The sequence below is a fragment of the Callorhinus ursinus genome, unplaced genomic scaffold (assembly GCF_003265705.2).
Source record: "Callorhinus ursinus isolate GAN/ISIS: 27379988/994484 unplaced genomic scaffold, GSC_fseal_2.0 scaffold12, whole genome shotgun sequence".
Taxonomy (NCBI): domain Eukaryota; kingdom Metazoa; phylum Chordata; class Mammalia; order Carnivora; family Otariidae; genus Callorhinus; species Callorhinus ursinus.
This window is the reverse complement of record NW_027397074.1, coordinates 48647161-48661869: the sequence shown is the minus strand read 5'-3', so window position 1 is coordinate 48661869 and position 14709 is coordinate 48647161. Positions and strand designations below refer to the sequence as shown.

General features: G+C 41.7%; 1 protein-coding gene across 5 annotated transcripts in view; it reads right to left on the bottom strand.

Annotated features, from left to right (window-relative positions):
- Positions 1-14709, bottom strand: part of BMPER (BMP binding endothelial regulator) — a 238997-nt gene that overhangs the window by 96180 nt on the left and 128108 nt on the right. For all 5 annotated transcript variants that reach the window (XM_073899048.1, XM_073899049.1, XM_025873316.2 and 2 more), the window contains 4 exons: positions 11230-11339; positions 7344-7484; positions 5089-5193; positions 1740-1785 (listed from right to left, as the gene is read on the bottom strand). In XM_073899048.1, the coding sequence (XP_073755149.1) occupies positions 1740-1785; positions 5089-5193; positions 7344-7484; positions 11230-11339 (402 nt within the window). The remainder of the gene's footprint in view (positions 1-1739; positions 1786-5088; positions 5194-7343; positions 7485-11229; positions 11340-14709) is intronic.

The window sequence follows — 14709 nt, the reverse complement described above, 5'->3', positions numbered from 1 at the left end:
GGGCAAAGGCTCTGAATAGAGATTTCTCCAAAGAAGACATCCAGATGGCCATCAGGCACATGAAAAGATGCTCAACATCACTAACTATTATGGAAATGAAAATCACAACCACAATGAGATAACACCTCACACCTGTTAGATTGGCTATTATCAAAAAGACAAGAGATAAACAAGTGTTAGAAAGGGTATGGAGAGAAGGGAACTCTCATCCACTGTTGGCGGGAGTGTAAATTGGTGCAACCGGTGTGGAAAATAGTATACAGATTCCTCAAAAAATTCTACCATATGATTCAGCTATTCTACTTCTGGGTATTTATTTATTTTAAAAGATTTTATTTATTTATTTGACAGAGAGAGAGGGAGACGCAGTGAACACAAGCAGAGAGAGTGGGAGAGGGAGAAGCAGGCTTCCCGCTGAGCAGGGAGCCCAGTGCAGGGCTCGATCCCAGGACCTCGGGATCGTGACTTGAGCCGAAGGCAGACACTTAACGACTGAGCCACCCAGGCGCCCCCTACTTCTGGGTATTTATCTGAAGAATACAAAAACACTAATTTGAAAAGATATATGCACTTCTATATTCATTGCAGTATTATCTGCAATAGTCAAGATATGGAAACAACCTAAGTGTTTATTGATACGTGAATGGATAAAGATGTGGTATATTTAGACAATGGAATAGTACTTAGCCATAAAAAAAAGGAATGAAATCTTGCATTGGTAACAACATGGATGGATCTTGGGGGTATTATGCTAAGTGAAATAAGTCAGATGAAGAAAGATAAATACCACATGATTTCACTCATATGTGTCATCTAAAACAAACAAACAAATAAAATAAAATAAAAACAAACTCAGAGATACAGAGAACAGATTAGTGGTTGCCAGAGGGGAAGCAGATGGGGGAGGGTGTGTGTGTGTGAAATGGATGAAGAAAGTCAACTCTATGGTGATAGATGGTAACTAGACTTGTGGTGATACTCTGTAGTGAATACAGATGTCGAATTATAAAGCTGTACTCATGAAGCTTATTAAACAAATAAACAAATAAATAAATATATCAGCTGTCTCAAAACTGTATGAATTTGAAAAGGATGAAAATGGCAGTTTGCAAGTCACATGTCAACATGTGTGGATAACATTGATCTTGTTGCTACGCTCTGTCTAAATGATTAGCAGTGCAGTCTCAGCCAGTTTTCGGAATAAGCCATGTTAGAGAGACCCTTCAAAAACTCAGCTTAAAAATAACAGTATGGCCAAACCACTGCCAGTCTAAAGACCTCGCTTCACTTCGCCAACAGTAACACTGGATGTGCACAGGTGAAATGGTAAAGAGGGTGAGGGTGGGGACAAGGAAGGGTAGCTGTTTGGCTTTATAATGAAAGAAGGAAAATCCCTCCCAGATTATATACCTTGTTTGTCTTACTGGATATCACCTTAACTGCTATGACTGCAGATGCTATTAGTTAAAATGCATATTAAGTTATCTGGTCCTTCTTAAATCCTCATCAGACCACTTAACTTCTAAATTTCTATTAGCAACAATTTCTAATGGAAACATCTCAATTTTGGCCTTCTGTGAGAGGGTTACAATTGACTTAAAGTGTCCGGAGGAAAGTGGGGTGATCCCATCCCATACTGAGAGACACAAAATGTGCCAAACCTTACACCACCATTTTTCTTGTTGAATTATAAAGTGTGAAACAAATATTAATAGCAATTTCCAAAGGAATAAACTTACTTTCAGTGCAAATAGGACAGCATCCTTTTCTGTTGAGAATTTTACCCTAATCAAGAGGGAAAGGAAAACAAACAAATTTAATGTTAAGAAACAGGGTCTGCTGAGGACAAAACTCTTTTTTTTAAATCTAATACCAGTTAAACCAATGAAATCAGTCCAAGCTGTATTTGAACTTGATGCCCAGACAGTGATGATGGTGGCAAAAATGAACTTTGAAATATCAGGTTCTGATGCAGGCAAAGTCATTCAGAAAGCTTTCCTGTTCTTATCCTCTGAGAAATATAATATCCGAGGGGCTCACTGGTGTGATTTTTCTCACATGGGGGGAAGATGGAGACAGTCTGGATTCAACCTTTTCATTGATATCCAGACTAGCCCTCTAGAGACGAAGCATACACACATAAAAATGGGAATCATCTGTCAACCTCTCGATCCATGTAAGGTTTTCATTCTGTCTTTGCTTGTCAGAGGGGCCCAAACAATAAATCATATCCCTAGCACAGGCCTATAGATATGGACAATATCTGTGCTACAGAAAAAATTCAGTCAGATTTCTTCTTTCAGAAAGTGGTATGCTATCTATGTTAAGTCACTGTTATGCAGTTAAAGCCAATGAAGCTGAGGGTTTTGAAATGCTGAGTAATTCCCCATTACCTTTCTGGAAATACAGTGTAATCTCCTATATTCCATTTCTTCTAATTTTTTTTAATGCATGGCATTAAAAGGAGGAAACCTATTCTCAGGGTCCATATCAGAGAATGTCATTGTCTTGTCTCTGACTCAATGAGACTCACGGAGAAGAAGAAATGTGGTCAATTGCCACTAGGGGTCAATTGCATAAAGAATAGATTTAGGCACTCAAAAAAAAAAAAAACATACAGACTTTAAAAATGCTGGTTGATAATTGAAGAACTAGAACCACGTCTCATTCATTTTTGCATCAGCCAGGTCTAAAATGGTACATTAAAGACTATGACAACTTTGAAAGAGGCTTAAAACTCGGCCCCACTCAGCCCTCCCTGGTTTGGGGCATTATGACGTATTTTCACTGCCTAGAGTTCGGTTATCTATTTCCATTTGGCACAGAGGGCCCCCTTCGGTTTCTTGTCACCAAAAGCAGTTGAAGAAAAGATCAACTGAGGTCGGTTCGGGCTGATGGAGTGGTGGCCCCAGGGGAGTGCAGTAAAGTGCTCTATCAGGAGGAGGCAGAACTACTTGAACAAAGGCCCCAACAAAGGGTGACTATATGATCCCCTACATCTGCACCTTGGCAGAAACTGCCATCTCCCTTCTGAAACTGAGTGGAGCTGGTAATCTCACTGAATCACATAAGGAATAAGTCAAGCACAAGCTATGAAGTCTAGGCTCCCAAGTTCTATGTAACTAGCTGTGGAACTCTGGACACGTTGTGACCTCACTGGTAAGAAGTGTCTAGTAATAGCACCCAACTCAGAGGGGTGGTCTCAACATTAAACAGGGTAAGTCCTGCAACTATAGGGAAAGTCTCAGTATGTATCAGTGATGATGAGATGGCAGTGTTATAAACAACCTGTCCCCACTGGAACCCCTCACAGCCCTTCTCACCAAAGGCGCTCCTTTTCCTCAGGGCTGGGGATGAGGGAGGGGTTGAGGGAGAGTGGGGTCTGTCAGGGAGGATGGACAGGAAACCCTTCTTCAACAAGGCACACATACTTCTGGAAAAAGAGATGAGTAGCAGTCAGGAAGGATAGAGCAGGGAATAGAGTCTGCTTCTTCAAAAGAAAACACACACACACACACACACACACACACACACACAAACACACACACACTTTTTTAAATTTCCCCAGGCAATGCAAGGGAGGGGAAATAAGCATTTAACAGGATTTCCATAGTAGAACTAAGTTATCTTCCAAAGTCCTTGTGCTGGCCCCTGAGGAACTGCTGGAAGGATGCCTAGAAACAGAAACATGCCCTTGGGGCAGGAGCCCGGGCAGGACAAGCTTCCACAAGACCAGGAGGGGTGAGGTGGGGGAAAGGTCTGCACTTGGAGAGACGGATGCTCCTGGCTCAAATGAGGTTGTCAGAGAGGAGATGCTGAGATGCCGCTGACATGAAGAACATTGACCTCCCCACAGCAAGAGGACAATGAAACCCATCAAGCCTGCCACAAGCCGGGGGACTCCAGTCAAGCTGGAAACCCCACCACGGCCTGCTGAGGCTAGTTACTTGAGCCACCAGGTTGGCACAGCATCCTGTTTTTGTCTTGTAGAATAAGGAAGCCCATTATTACCAACATGTGCTGCCTGAGTTCATTAACAGTGAGGGTTCCCCAAGGACTGGCATAAATGATGTGATCCCATTTTTCCCAATGAATATTTATAAGCAGACCATGTTCAAGTCTACTTATTGTATCTCCTTTTTTTTTTTCTTTCACGGGAGGTTTTCAGTTTTATGTCTGAGGCTTTTTAAAGCAAGACTAATTAGGGTTGTTTTTTTTTTTTCCTTTTTTTTCTCCTCCATTCAGTTGTGCAATAGCAACAGCTGTTGTTTTTTTCGTGCCTCATTTGGCACTCAAGTAAAAACAGCAACTTTTTGTTTATAATAATAACAGATGTGAATAAAATTAAAAGCTGTCTATAAGAGAGAAGGGAGGACATGCCCTGAATATATGGATATATTTTTTTCATTCACTGGAAGGTATTGAATAGGTTTGACATTTTCCCAAAATGCATAAAACCTTGAGAGGTTTCAAGTTGCCGAGGTGAAGTCAATGAAGCTCATGCTTTAGAAGATAATGGCAGCTTTCTTCCGAGTTCTGGAACTGTGCGTTTCTGAAAAGAGATATTTCCATAGGGGCACTATTTCCATTTGGGGCTACGACGGAGTCCAGGGTTAGGGAGGGAAAACGCAGTAAAGGGGTCGGGGGTGTCGCGAGGCCGCCAGAGAAACCTCTCGGGGAGTTTATTACTAAACGACTACATACTACTTTGAAAGACTAAGGGAAGAAATCCCTAATTTGAGAAAAGAGAAAGAGAAGAGAAAAATGGGAAGGCTGTTCAATGGAAAACCCAACAAAAGGAACAAGAGAGCAGATCTAACAGGAGCTGGAGACATTAAAACAAAGGAGTGGGAAAAGTCAATGAGGAATAGGAGAGCTGGGACAAGTGAAAGGTTAAGAGCTATTTTCATGCGAGACTAGAATTTCCCAAAGGGGGCCTTGCAAAGGGGGTTGTGCCTGTCCAGGAACCTGGAAGTATCAGTGGATCTGGATTCTGTGTTCAGAAGATGGCATGTAACCATGGCACATGTAGGGTGTTTCCCAAGACCTTAAGGTAAAGAAAAAAACCAACCTGCATTCCAGACATACCTGGGGGCAGCTGCTGATGGGAACGCACTGCTTCTTTCGACACTCTGTCTTGCCTTTCACACAAGCACAGATGGTGCAGTTAACAGAGGACCACATTTCTCCATCCTATAGGAGAGAGCACAGGATTCTGCTATCAGCTGGAGGCTGATGGGAGCTAATCCAACACGCTGGGATTTCTCTGCCAAGAAGAGCATTTCTTACCCTGAGTGAGGGATCCATCATCAGACTAAATTACCCTGAGATGTCTCTGCGATTGGAGGGTGTGTGTGTGTGTGTGTGTGTGTGTGTGTGTGTGTGTGTGTGTGTTTGTGTGTGTGCGCCCTCTCCAGGATAGAAAAAGAATTCTTGTGCATCTAACCAAACCATATTTGCATCTTGCTCCTCCTGCATTGTTTACTTAGCTTCACCCAGGAAGACAAACATGAATTTTCATATATGATGCAGTAGCAAAGGTCTAATTTTCCTGTTTGATAGAACTGAAATGTTTAAGCTGTCCCAGACACCAACAGTTGAGATGTACAAAAGTGGTTAGTTTGTTCCCAGATGTGACATGGTTCTGGACTACATAGGACATGAACATGCAAAGAACAGAGGCTAATTCAAAAGACTCTCATTGCCCAGGCAGACACCTGATCAGCAAGCCATCTAAATATGTGGAGCCCAGACAGAATACTCCAAGATAACGTGTTCCTGCCTGTCAGATCCTCTGCTCCCAAAAAGCTGGTTAGCACCTTGGAACACATTTTCTAACCCAGAGAAGGCTTTTTGAGGAATATTTTTGGCTCACTGAATTTATAATATGCAATTGCCAAATACCCAGCCAAGAGAAGCCCCGTTCCTCTAGAGAATGTACAGGGATGCATGGCCTAGCTTGTGGAAAAGTAGATTACATTCACAAGAGATGGGTCTGAAAACAAAACAAGGATTCCTTCCTGGGTTTGTAGATATAAGCAGCAATTTCTGTTAAAAACAGAAAAACTAGCTCAGATTTTGAGGATGACTGCTCCTTTTCCTCTTCCTTCTCATTTTTTGAAGCTGTGTTAAGGACTTCTAGAGCTTTTTATTTCTCAGAAGAGAAAGAACTAACTGAATCTGTCTTAAAGGACATCTGACTAGTCCAAATTCTCTGAGTGCACATTTCTAGGACTTGGTGTTTCAAAGGTAACTCTCTGCAAATTATTTTAAGCCTCATCACATAAAGGAACCTTTGTATAAGGGGCCTTGAAAGCTCTTTGCACACAATACCAGCATGAGAGGGAGTCTATTGCATCCAGGTGCTCGGGAAATGGAGGATGACTTTATGTTAAAAGGACACATGAGTGGCTCTGAGAGCCTGGTGTAAATACAACACACACATGACCCCCTTCCTCTGGGCATGACCCATCATGTCGTCTTACTGATTGCATAGAAATCAAGACTCTCCCTCCAACTCTGTCAACGCAAAAGGAAATCTGGCTAAGTGCAGGATGAGGAGGAGCTTCCACATCTGACTTGATTCCGTGGTTCTCAGTCTCAGGAATGTCCTGAGGTGGCACCTTCAGGTACAGAAAGACTCCCTCCACCCAACAGACCAGATGGAAAGCCCTTTGGACAAAGAAAACAATCTTCATTCTGATGTTTACATGGTCACTGCACAGCTGCACTAACAGAAAACTATGGGTAGCAGTTGACGAGTAGCAGATGGTCAGTGGCCAACGCTGGTGGCTCAGTTGGGGCAAGACTCTCTCACCTTTGCTCAGCGGCTGTGCTGGCATCAATATCCTCACCTGAGCATCTTCCAAGTGAGAAAAGTCTCTCTTTGAAAAAGAAGCTTTGTGAAAAATTCTAAAAGTATTAAGCTACAGAACCATCAGGATCTTGGAAAGGGACACTGAGCATCTCTAACTAAATGAGATGCCCCCAGTCATTAGGGCACCCAGAACAGCACTGTCTTCAACTCAGTCCCAGTCACTGGCCCTGCACATGCGGTGATCATGTTTCACAGGCTTAAAATACTTTGTAAAGCAAAAATAAAGCCAAAAAAACCCATTTTTCCAAACAGTTGCTTCTCTGCCCCACATGTATTTGATCTTAAATATATGTATATTTAGTATTGCAATATAAATAATTACACTTGCATACACACACACACACACACACACACACACGACATATGTGTCTACAAAATATGGATTACTCTGGTCTGCCTTTTGTCTGGAGCTTTCTACATTCCCGTATGTAGAAAGTGGTTCCCAGGCACTTGGCTTGTGACATACCCGGAAAATCTTGTTGCCAAACTTGCACACCTTGATGTCCTCCGGAGGCATGCGCAGGAGGCACTCTTCACAACACATCTCCTCCCCTCTGACGCAGCCACCAGGGTGGGAGCACTTCTTCTTACACACCACGGTGGAGTCCTGGGGGCACGAGGGCAAACCAGAAATTAAAAATGTCCTCCATCTCTACCAAACATCCCACCTGACCCTCTTTTTAACAACCCACAACTAACTGCTTTAAAACATATTCTGAAGATATCACACTGTAACTTGTTGCAATAAATCTCTCTTTCCCTTCAAAATGTTATTTGTTGATGGAGGTATCTGGACAAGAAGATGAAGAAGCTATGAGAAGTGTGATATACCTTCGCTACCTTCCAATGTCTATAACTTAATGTTCAAGAAACTTCTGGTTGCACTCCAGCCAGCGTGTGGCTCACCAGTTTCCTTCTTCCTGCCCTTTTCCTCTTGCACGTCCTTCATGAACGTTGCTCTCTCGGGTCTCCTCCAGGGCTTTATGCCACCTTCAGGGGGTTTAGGATAAAGGCATGGTATCTAATCAAAAAGTAAACATTAGGAGCTATTGTCCCTCCTCAAGGTGAAATTCCTTAGTGTGTTCTATGTTCACAGAAGAACTGAACAAGCAAGTCCAAAACTGGGCCTGGGCTCTAGGGCTCCTCCATAAAGGATGTAACCTTCGTCAGACCACTTACCCCCTGAGAGTGACGAGTTTATATCTGTAACTTTAAGAGGTATGGCTTGCTTTCTAAAGAAGTGGCATCGCATGAACAAAATAGCCAAGTAAGTTGTGCCTACTAATTTATTCAACACACTGAAGAAAAATTCAGAGCTGTTCAAGAAAAGTAAACTTGTTTAGTTCCCCAGCCAACAAGTTTCAGTTTTACTGGAGTAGGTTGTCAGCTGGAATGAATGTAAGAGCAAAACACTTGTGAGACTCGGTGGCAGGCAGGGATGGAGGAAAGCAGTGTCCCAGATAGATGGGCAATACCCTTAAAGTGTGGAGTTACTGGGAGACCGATGACAGGGAAACGAGACCAAGCCCTCTCTTGTTAGTTAGCGTTGAGAGAGAACTCACTTAAACAGGTGTGTCAATCAATGTATGTAACTTCTGTAGCTCCTCTGTTAATCCTATGACTTCAAGAAGTACTCCTGGTATTCATCCACTATACTCCTCCTGACCTATCCATCTAAGATTAATATGACAATGAGATAATCCTTTTAAAGATGGCATTAGTTGTGTTTTATTTTTAAGGTTCTACCACATCAGATAATGGGTAGGATTTAGCATTGGACAAGACCAGTTCATTTATTAGGTATGTTATCTCATGCAAATCCATCTCCTTGAGCCTCAGATTCCTCATCTTCAAAATGGAGGTGAGAGTACCTACTTCTCAGGTTTATCGTGCGATTTAAATGAAATATGCAAAGCACTTGTCACAGTTTCTGGCACATAGAAATTATTATAAGTCTACTCATAAACTGGGAAAAAATATGTTGCCAAGCTGCACGTCTTGATTTCTAGTTTGAAAACAGCGTACTCCCTAGCTCTCAAGTAATACATACTTCACAGTGATAGATTTCCCACCTTTCATTACACACACACACACACACACACACACACACACACACACACACACACGGCATGCATTAGATCATATGGCTGGCAGTAGTTTAAGCAATGAGAATACAGAGATGGATGGATGTGCTTCTGTCTACAAGGAGTTCACAGAGCAAACGGAGAGAGAGGACCACGGGAACAAATAAATTGCAATATAATGTAGTAACCAGAATTAGTAGAGGTATAGAGGTAACAGAAAAGAGGGGTAATTACCTACCTGTGTGAGTCAGGAAAGCCTCCCCAGGGGACGTAACATGTGAGATAGGCTGTTGTGTAGGAAGAGGAGTTTGCTAATCAAACTGAAAGAAGAGGCTACACTCCAGGTGGAGGAATCATCAGATCTGAAGGCACAAAGACCTGAAACCATACTGTGCTCAGAGTACTATTAAACACTTTCCTGCACCTGCCATGGCACTGGGTGGAGATGCTGAAGAGGGAAGCTCTAAGCAGACAGAAAATAATACTGATTATCCAAAATGACTTCAAGCATCCAGTTTTCCAAAGATGACTGTAAACGCATACTCTGAGAAAAGACAACCTCTTGAAGGAACAATATTAATTACACTTTTTTGAGCACGGGGACATATTGCCTAATCTTCTCTCAAAAGAATCCATGAGACCCAAAGCACTGCAAGCGTAACGGATTCTCAGTCTGCTCTCCTGCAATTAAGAGAATTGGGGATGTGGTATGTTTCATCAAAGGTTCAGTACCCTCAAGAGGAAGCTAGAACCTGTAAAATTCCTGGAGAGGAAGAAAAGTCTGGAGGATGGATGCCAAGGCAAACAGAAGGAGTGGCTATATGTTTAGCATAGGATAGTGCAAACCACGAGAGGAAGGAGCCTGAGGAAAGTATTCTCAGTCTTAGGAAATACTCAGTGTCAGTGCCAAGGAACAGACAGTTCAGCCCCTATTCAGCCACCCCCCTGAAGGAGTGCATGCTACTTAACAAAGCATGCCTCAAGTAATCAGGAACTTCTGAACTCTAATCCTAGCTACTGACTCATAGCTGACATTGAGCAAAACTCCTCTCTTTCCCTCTCTAGCGCTTTAGCTATTAAAAACAAAACAACAACCATCACCACCAAAATGCATTATTCTAAATTCATTTCACACAGATGTTTGGCTTAACCCACTAATGAATGATCCTAAAATCTCCCATTAAAATGGTTCTCTTCTTGGTTTTGAAAAATAAATCACTGCATAAGCACAGTCAATTAATGTGTGATGTGCATCCCTTTAAAATTCTGGGGGCACCTGGGTGGCTCAGTCGTTAAGCATCTGCCTTCGGCTCAGGTCATGATCTCGGGGTCCTGGGATCGAGCCCCACACTGAGCCTCGCATCGGGCTCCCTGCTCCGCAGGAAGCCTGCTTCTCCCTCTCCCACTCCCCCTGCTTGTGTTCCCTCTCTCGCTGTGTCTCTCTCTGTCAAATAAATAAATAAAATCTTTAATAAAATAATAAAAATAAAATAAGATAAAAGAAAATTCTGGAGCTGTGGAATTCATTCTTTACCAGTCATTAAACCTCTGGTTGCCTTTGGAGAAAAGCAAGCAATGCCTCAGGTAAGAAATGGTACAATGAACAATGCATAAATACTCTCTTCCCAAACTATCAGGTTTATCTTTGTGATAAACTATAAATCCATGCCTTTCTTTCCTCTTGAATGTGAGTAAAGTCATTTTTAGTGCGAGGTGTGTCAGAGAATTCATCTTTGATAGTTAGAGCCAGAGAACACTGCCACATCTATGTGTCTGATTTTAGAAAGTACCTCAGGATAGCCTCCTCAGACTTTAGTTCTCACCTCTGGAACCTAACTTGTAGGTCCTGGGAAGATAACAGTGAATTGTAATTTGGGTCCTATGTTTTAACTTCCTTGTGACTTTGAGTATGATCTCAACTAGTAAAATGGCATTGATAATGCCTCGTTCCAGTAAGTAACACATTGTGTTACTTATAACACATGGCTATACTGTTAACAATAAAGCCCCGGGGTGCGTGGGTGGCTCAGTCCTTAAGCGTCTGCCTTCGGCTAAGGTCATGATCTCAGGGTCCTGGGATCGAGTCCCGCATTGGGCTCCCTGCTCAGCGGGAAGCCTGCTTCTCCCTCTCCCACTCCCCCTGCTTCTGTTCCCTCTCTCGCTGTGTCTCTCTCTGTCAAATAAACAAAATCTTTAAAAAAGAAATAAATAAATAAAAATAAAACCCCAACTGCACTGTTGGACCGCAGCCCCTCAGAGCCACATTACCTGGCAGGTGCATGCAGTGCAGTTATCGTAGAGAAATGAAGATCCATTGTCATAAACGTCACTGCGAAAGAGGCAGCTTCCAAATGGGAGGTCAAACACTTTCCTCTGACCTAGAGGGAAGCAACAGCATGGTGTAAGCAAGATAGAAGCCAGGATGTCCCACTTTGTCATCAACAATTACATCACAGGGCTGTTAAACATTTTCACAAGAGCAGGTAAACCTGGTACACAAAAATAGCCCTGGGTCAGATGTTCCCAGGGAATCCCCTGGGGTCATAATGTAGAGAGCTTTTGTTATAAAGGGTTTGATTCCACACTGAATCTTTTAAGTTCAACAAATCTTGATTACCATTATAGTGAACCAAGATGACCAGGTCTATGTTGACCTGCCCTCATGGAGCTCACAGTCTACTGGTGAGACAAACCCACAAAGAATGATTTCAACACAGTAGTACGGTAAGTTGTGGAAAGAAGCCAATATGGGAACTGTAGGGACAGGGAGGTCAGAGAAGATTTCTTAGAAGATGTAATGCCTGAGCTGCATTTTAAAAACAAGTAAAATTATCCAGAAAGAAGGTACTGGCAGGGAAGAGGCAAAAGGAGTCAAGATATCCCAAGAAGAACTAGAATGAGTGAAAAGAAGAACCAGTGATATTGCATCTCGGTTGGAGATGGCAATGGCAAGTCCACTGGTATAAAGGATGGCACTAACTCAAAATGTGCATAAAGGCAGAATCCAACCCACATGCCAAGTGCCCAAGCTTTCATAGGCATCGCACCTCTGTAGAATTAGCTTGGTTTTCCCTGATGTGAAGATCTGATTGGTGACCAAAAGGGCCATAAAAAAGCAAACCCAAATAAAGACTACAATCCAATTTCCTCCTTTCTTTCAGGATATGAGCATCTACTCCCTGGAGCATACAAAAACATCCCTGACATGTTACTTGAATCAAGGACTGAGTTAAGAAGTCAAAGATTCATAGTCACTCATTAGATTTACATCTATACTCTTTCTTCTTATAAAAAGATTAAAAGCAATCTCTATTTATCAGAATGCCCAGTGAAATGCTGAAAATACCTATAGGCACATACTAAATGCTACTCTCAGAATTAGAATTGTTGGAATTACCATCAATAGGAGTCAAGAAAAATTCTATCTTCCTGCTAGAGTCAACTTCAAGGCTAGAATACGTATACATATAGAATTAAATTGTTTAGTTCTTACTACCAGAAGTAAACTTGCCTCAAAAGATGGCAGTAAATTATAACCTGGGTCCCACATATGGACCCCCTGGTGACCTTGAGTATTTCTCCAGGCCTCACTTAGGTCACTTGTAAAATGGTACTAATAATGCCTCCTTGCAATAATACACGGCCCTCTCTACCTACAATTCTGATACTAGAGTATATAACCAAAATCCCTTTCGTGGTTAGACAAAATTTAGCTAAATGACTGTATTTTTGCACCTAGCAAGTACTAATAACCCAACTAAGATGGGTATTCTTATGTGTACACCAAGGTCCTGAATTTCTTGAAGCTTGTGAGAACTTAGAGACTCAATTAGAGGATTACCTGCAAAACACAAAATTCAGCCTTTCTCTAGTTCTTTCTTCTAGGCCCTGAAGCATCAGAAAGCTGTGTGCAGGCCACCCATCCCATTAGAATCACTTCTGTCGCATCACACCTTGGTTTTAAGATATTCTGATATAAGCAACATCCCTAAGCATATCTTTTTCCTCTTTTGTATTTACGATAAAAATGATGGTGATGTCATTTTTCACTGCTGTAAACAGTGTCCTCTATATTAATCTATCAGAGATGTTTTTCTATCCTTCAAGAATTAAAAATAGCTGTTTCAATTCAGCAACTTTTACAAATGTGATAACCTGGTTTGCCTTTTCCCAACTTTTATCTACATGTGTTTCATGTATCTTATAAGTGGCCTTAAATCCTTTGGCAAGAGGCAGGATATAAATATATAAATATAGTCAAGCTTCTTTCTCCACCAATCAAAATACATCTTCTTTATGGCTGAGTTCCACATGACCTCCTCAGAGGCCCTTTTACCTCTTAGAATGAGCAGCCCCTTCCTGTGTTCCCACAGCTTGTAGCTTTTACTACATTTATAGTACTCAGTACTGTGGCATGGCTGAATGAATGAATGGTGAACAAATGGATGGATGGATTGGTGGATTGATGATGCATCAGTAGATCACTGAACAAAAAGACTCTTCAACAAGTTTATCCCCCTGAACAAATGTGAACAATTACCTAGATTATCACCCAATAAAATATAATTTTTACCTAAAACACTGATGTAAAGCTTTTATCACAGAGTCTGGCATTCATTACACACCCACCATAAGTGGCAGATAATGAGTATTATCATTACTAGCAGTAGTAAAATTCCAATATGATCCTAGGCTGTGTCACTCTGAGAGGTGCATTGGGTGTTCAATGTACACAAACCTCTGATGGGTCTCTTCCTTGAAAATGAGAAAGAGAGGAAGAGAATGTTATAGTGCAAAAGGCAGAGGTATGTCATGTAAATGAATCCTAGTCAAAGGAATATTTAACAACAAATTGGTGTCCAACCAGCCAAAAGTCTAATTAGTCTAAGATTTCAGGATCTAGAAAGTATTCTAATGTTTACTTTTTTTCCTTTCCGTCTTTTGCCGTGTGGGTATGTTTCTTTTTACCCCTGAGGAACACAAAATCTTACCTTAATCCCAAAGTCAACATGGCCAAAAATAAGATAAAACATTCAAAAGAGTGGTTCAGAGACTCCACATACAGCCTAATTTAAGCCATTTCCACATTATTCCACTGGGGTTTAGGTCAATCAAAAAAGGTCTCATTTGGGAGAATTATGATTTTCAAGTTTCCTAAGACTTGCCGTTCCTTTTGTAGTCTGTCTTATGACCACAAGTGGACAAAAAAAGTCTGCATTCAATACAACAGCCATTGCTCATATGAGAAGTTTCTGAGCTGACTCAGCACATCCACGGTACGGGCTTCAAAGTATTAATCAAACCTACTTATCTTCAATGTCAGGCCCCAAATGTCACTTGCTCTGTGATGACTTTCCTGCTTAGATGGAATGCTGTGTCCACCACGACCAAAAGCATAATGATTTCAACCACAGTGAACTAGCTAACTCTGTGCCGGTGTACAAGCACACATTGGCAACCCAGGAAGCACATATCTCAGTGGAAATGTCTTTAATCAGGCATATCTAAACAATTCTTCTTTGTTCTTTTAATTATTTCATAGTTACTTAAAAAGTATGTGCGTGTGTGTGTGTGTGTGTGTGTGTGTGTGTGTGTATACATGTAGCAGGAAGGTACACATTATTAGATGAAGAGTTGGCAGAGAAATCCCTCGAAGAAGAGAAAACTGCCTTCATTTAACAAGATATTTTTAGCTGACCACTTGGTTGTAGAAAGACAGACTCAGGCTTTCGCGGTGATAAGCTGGGA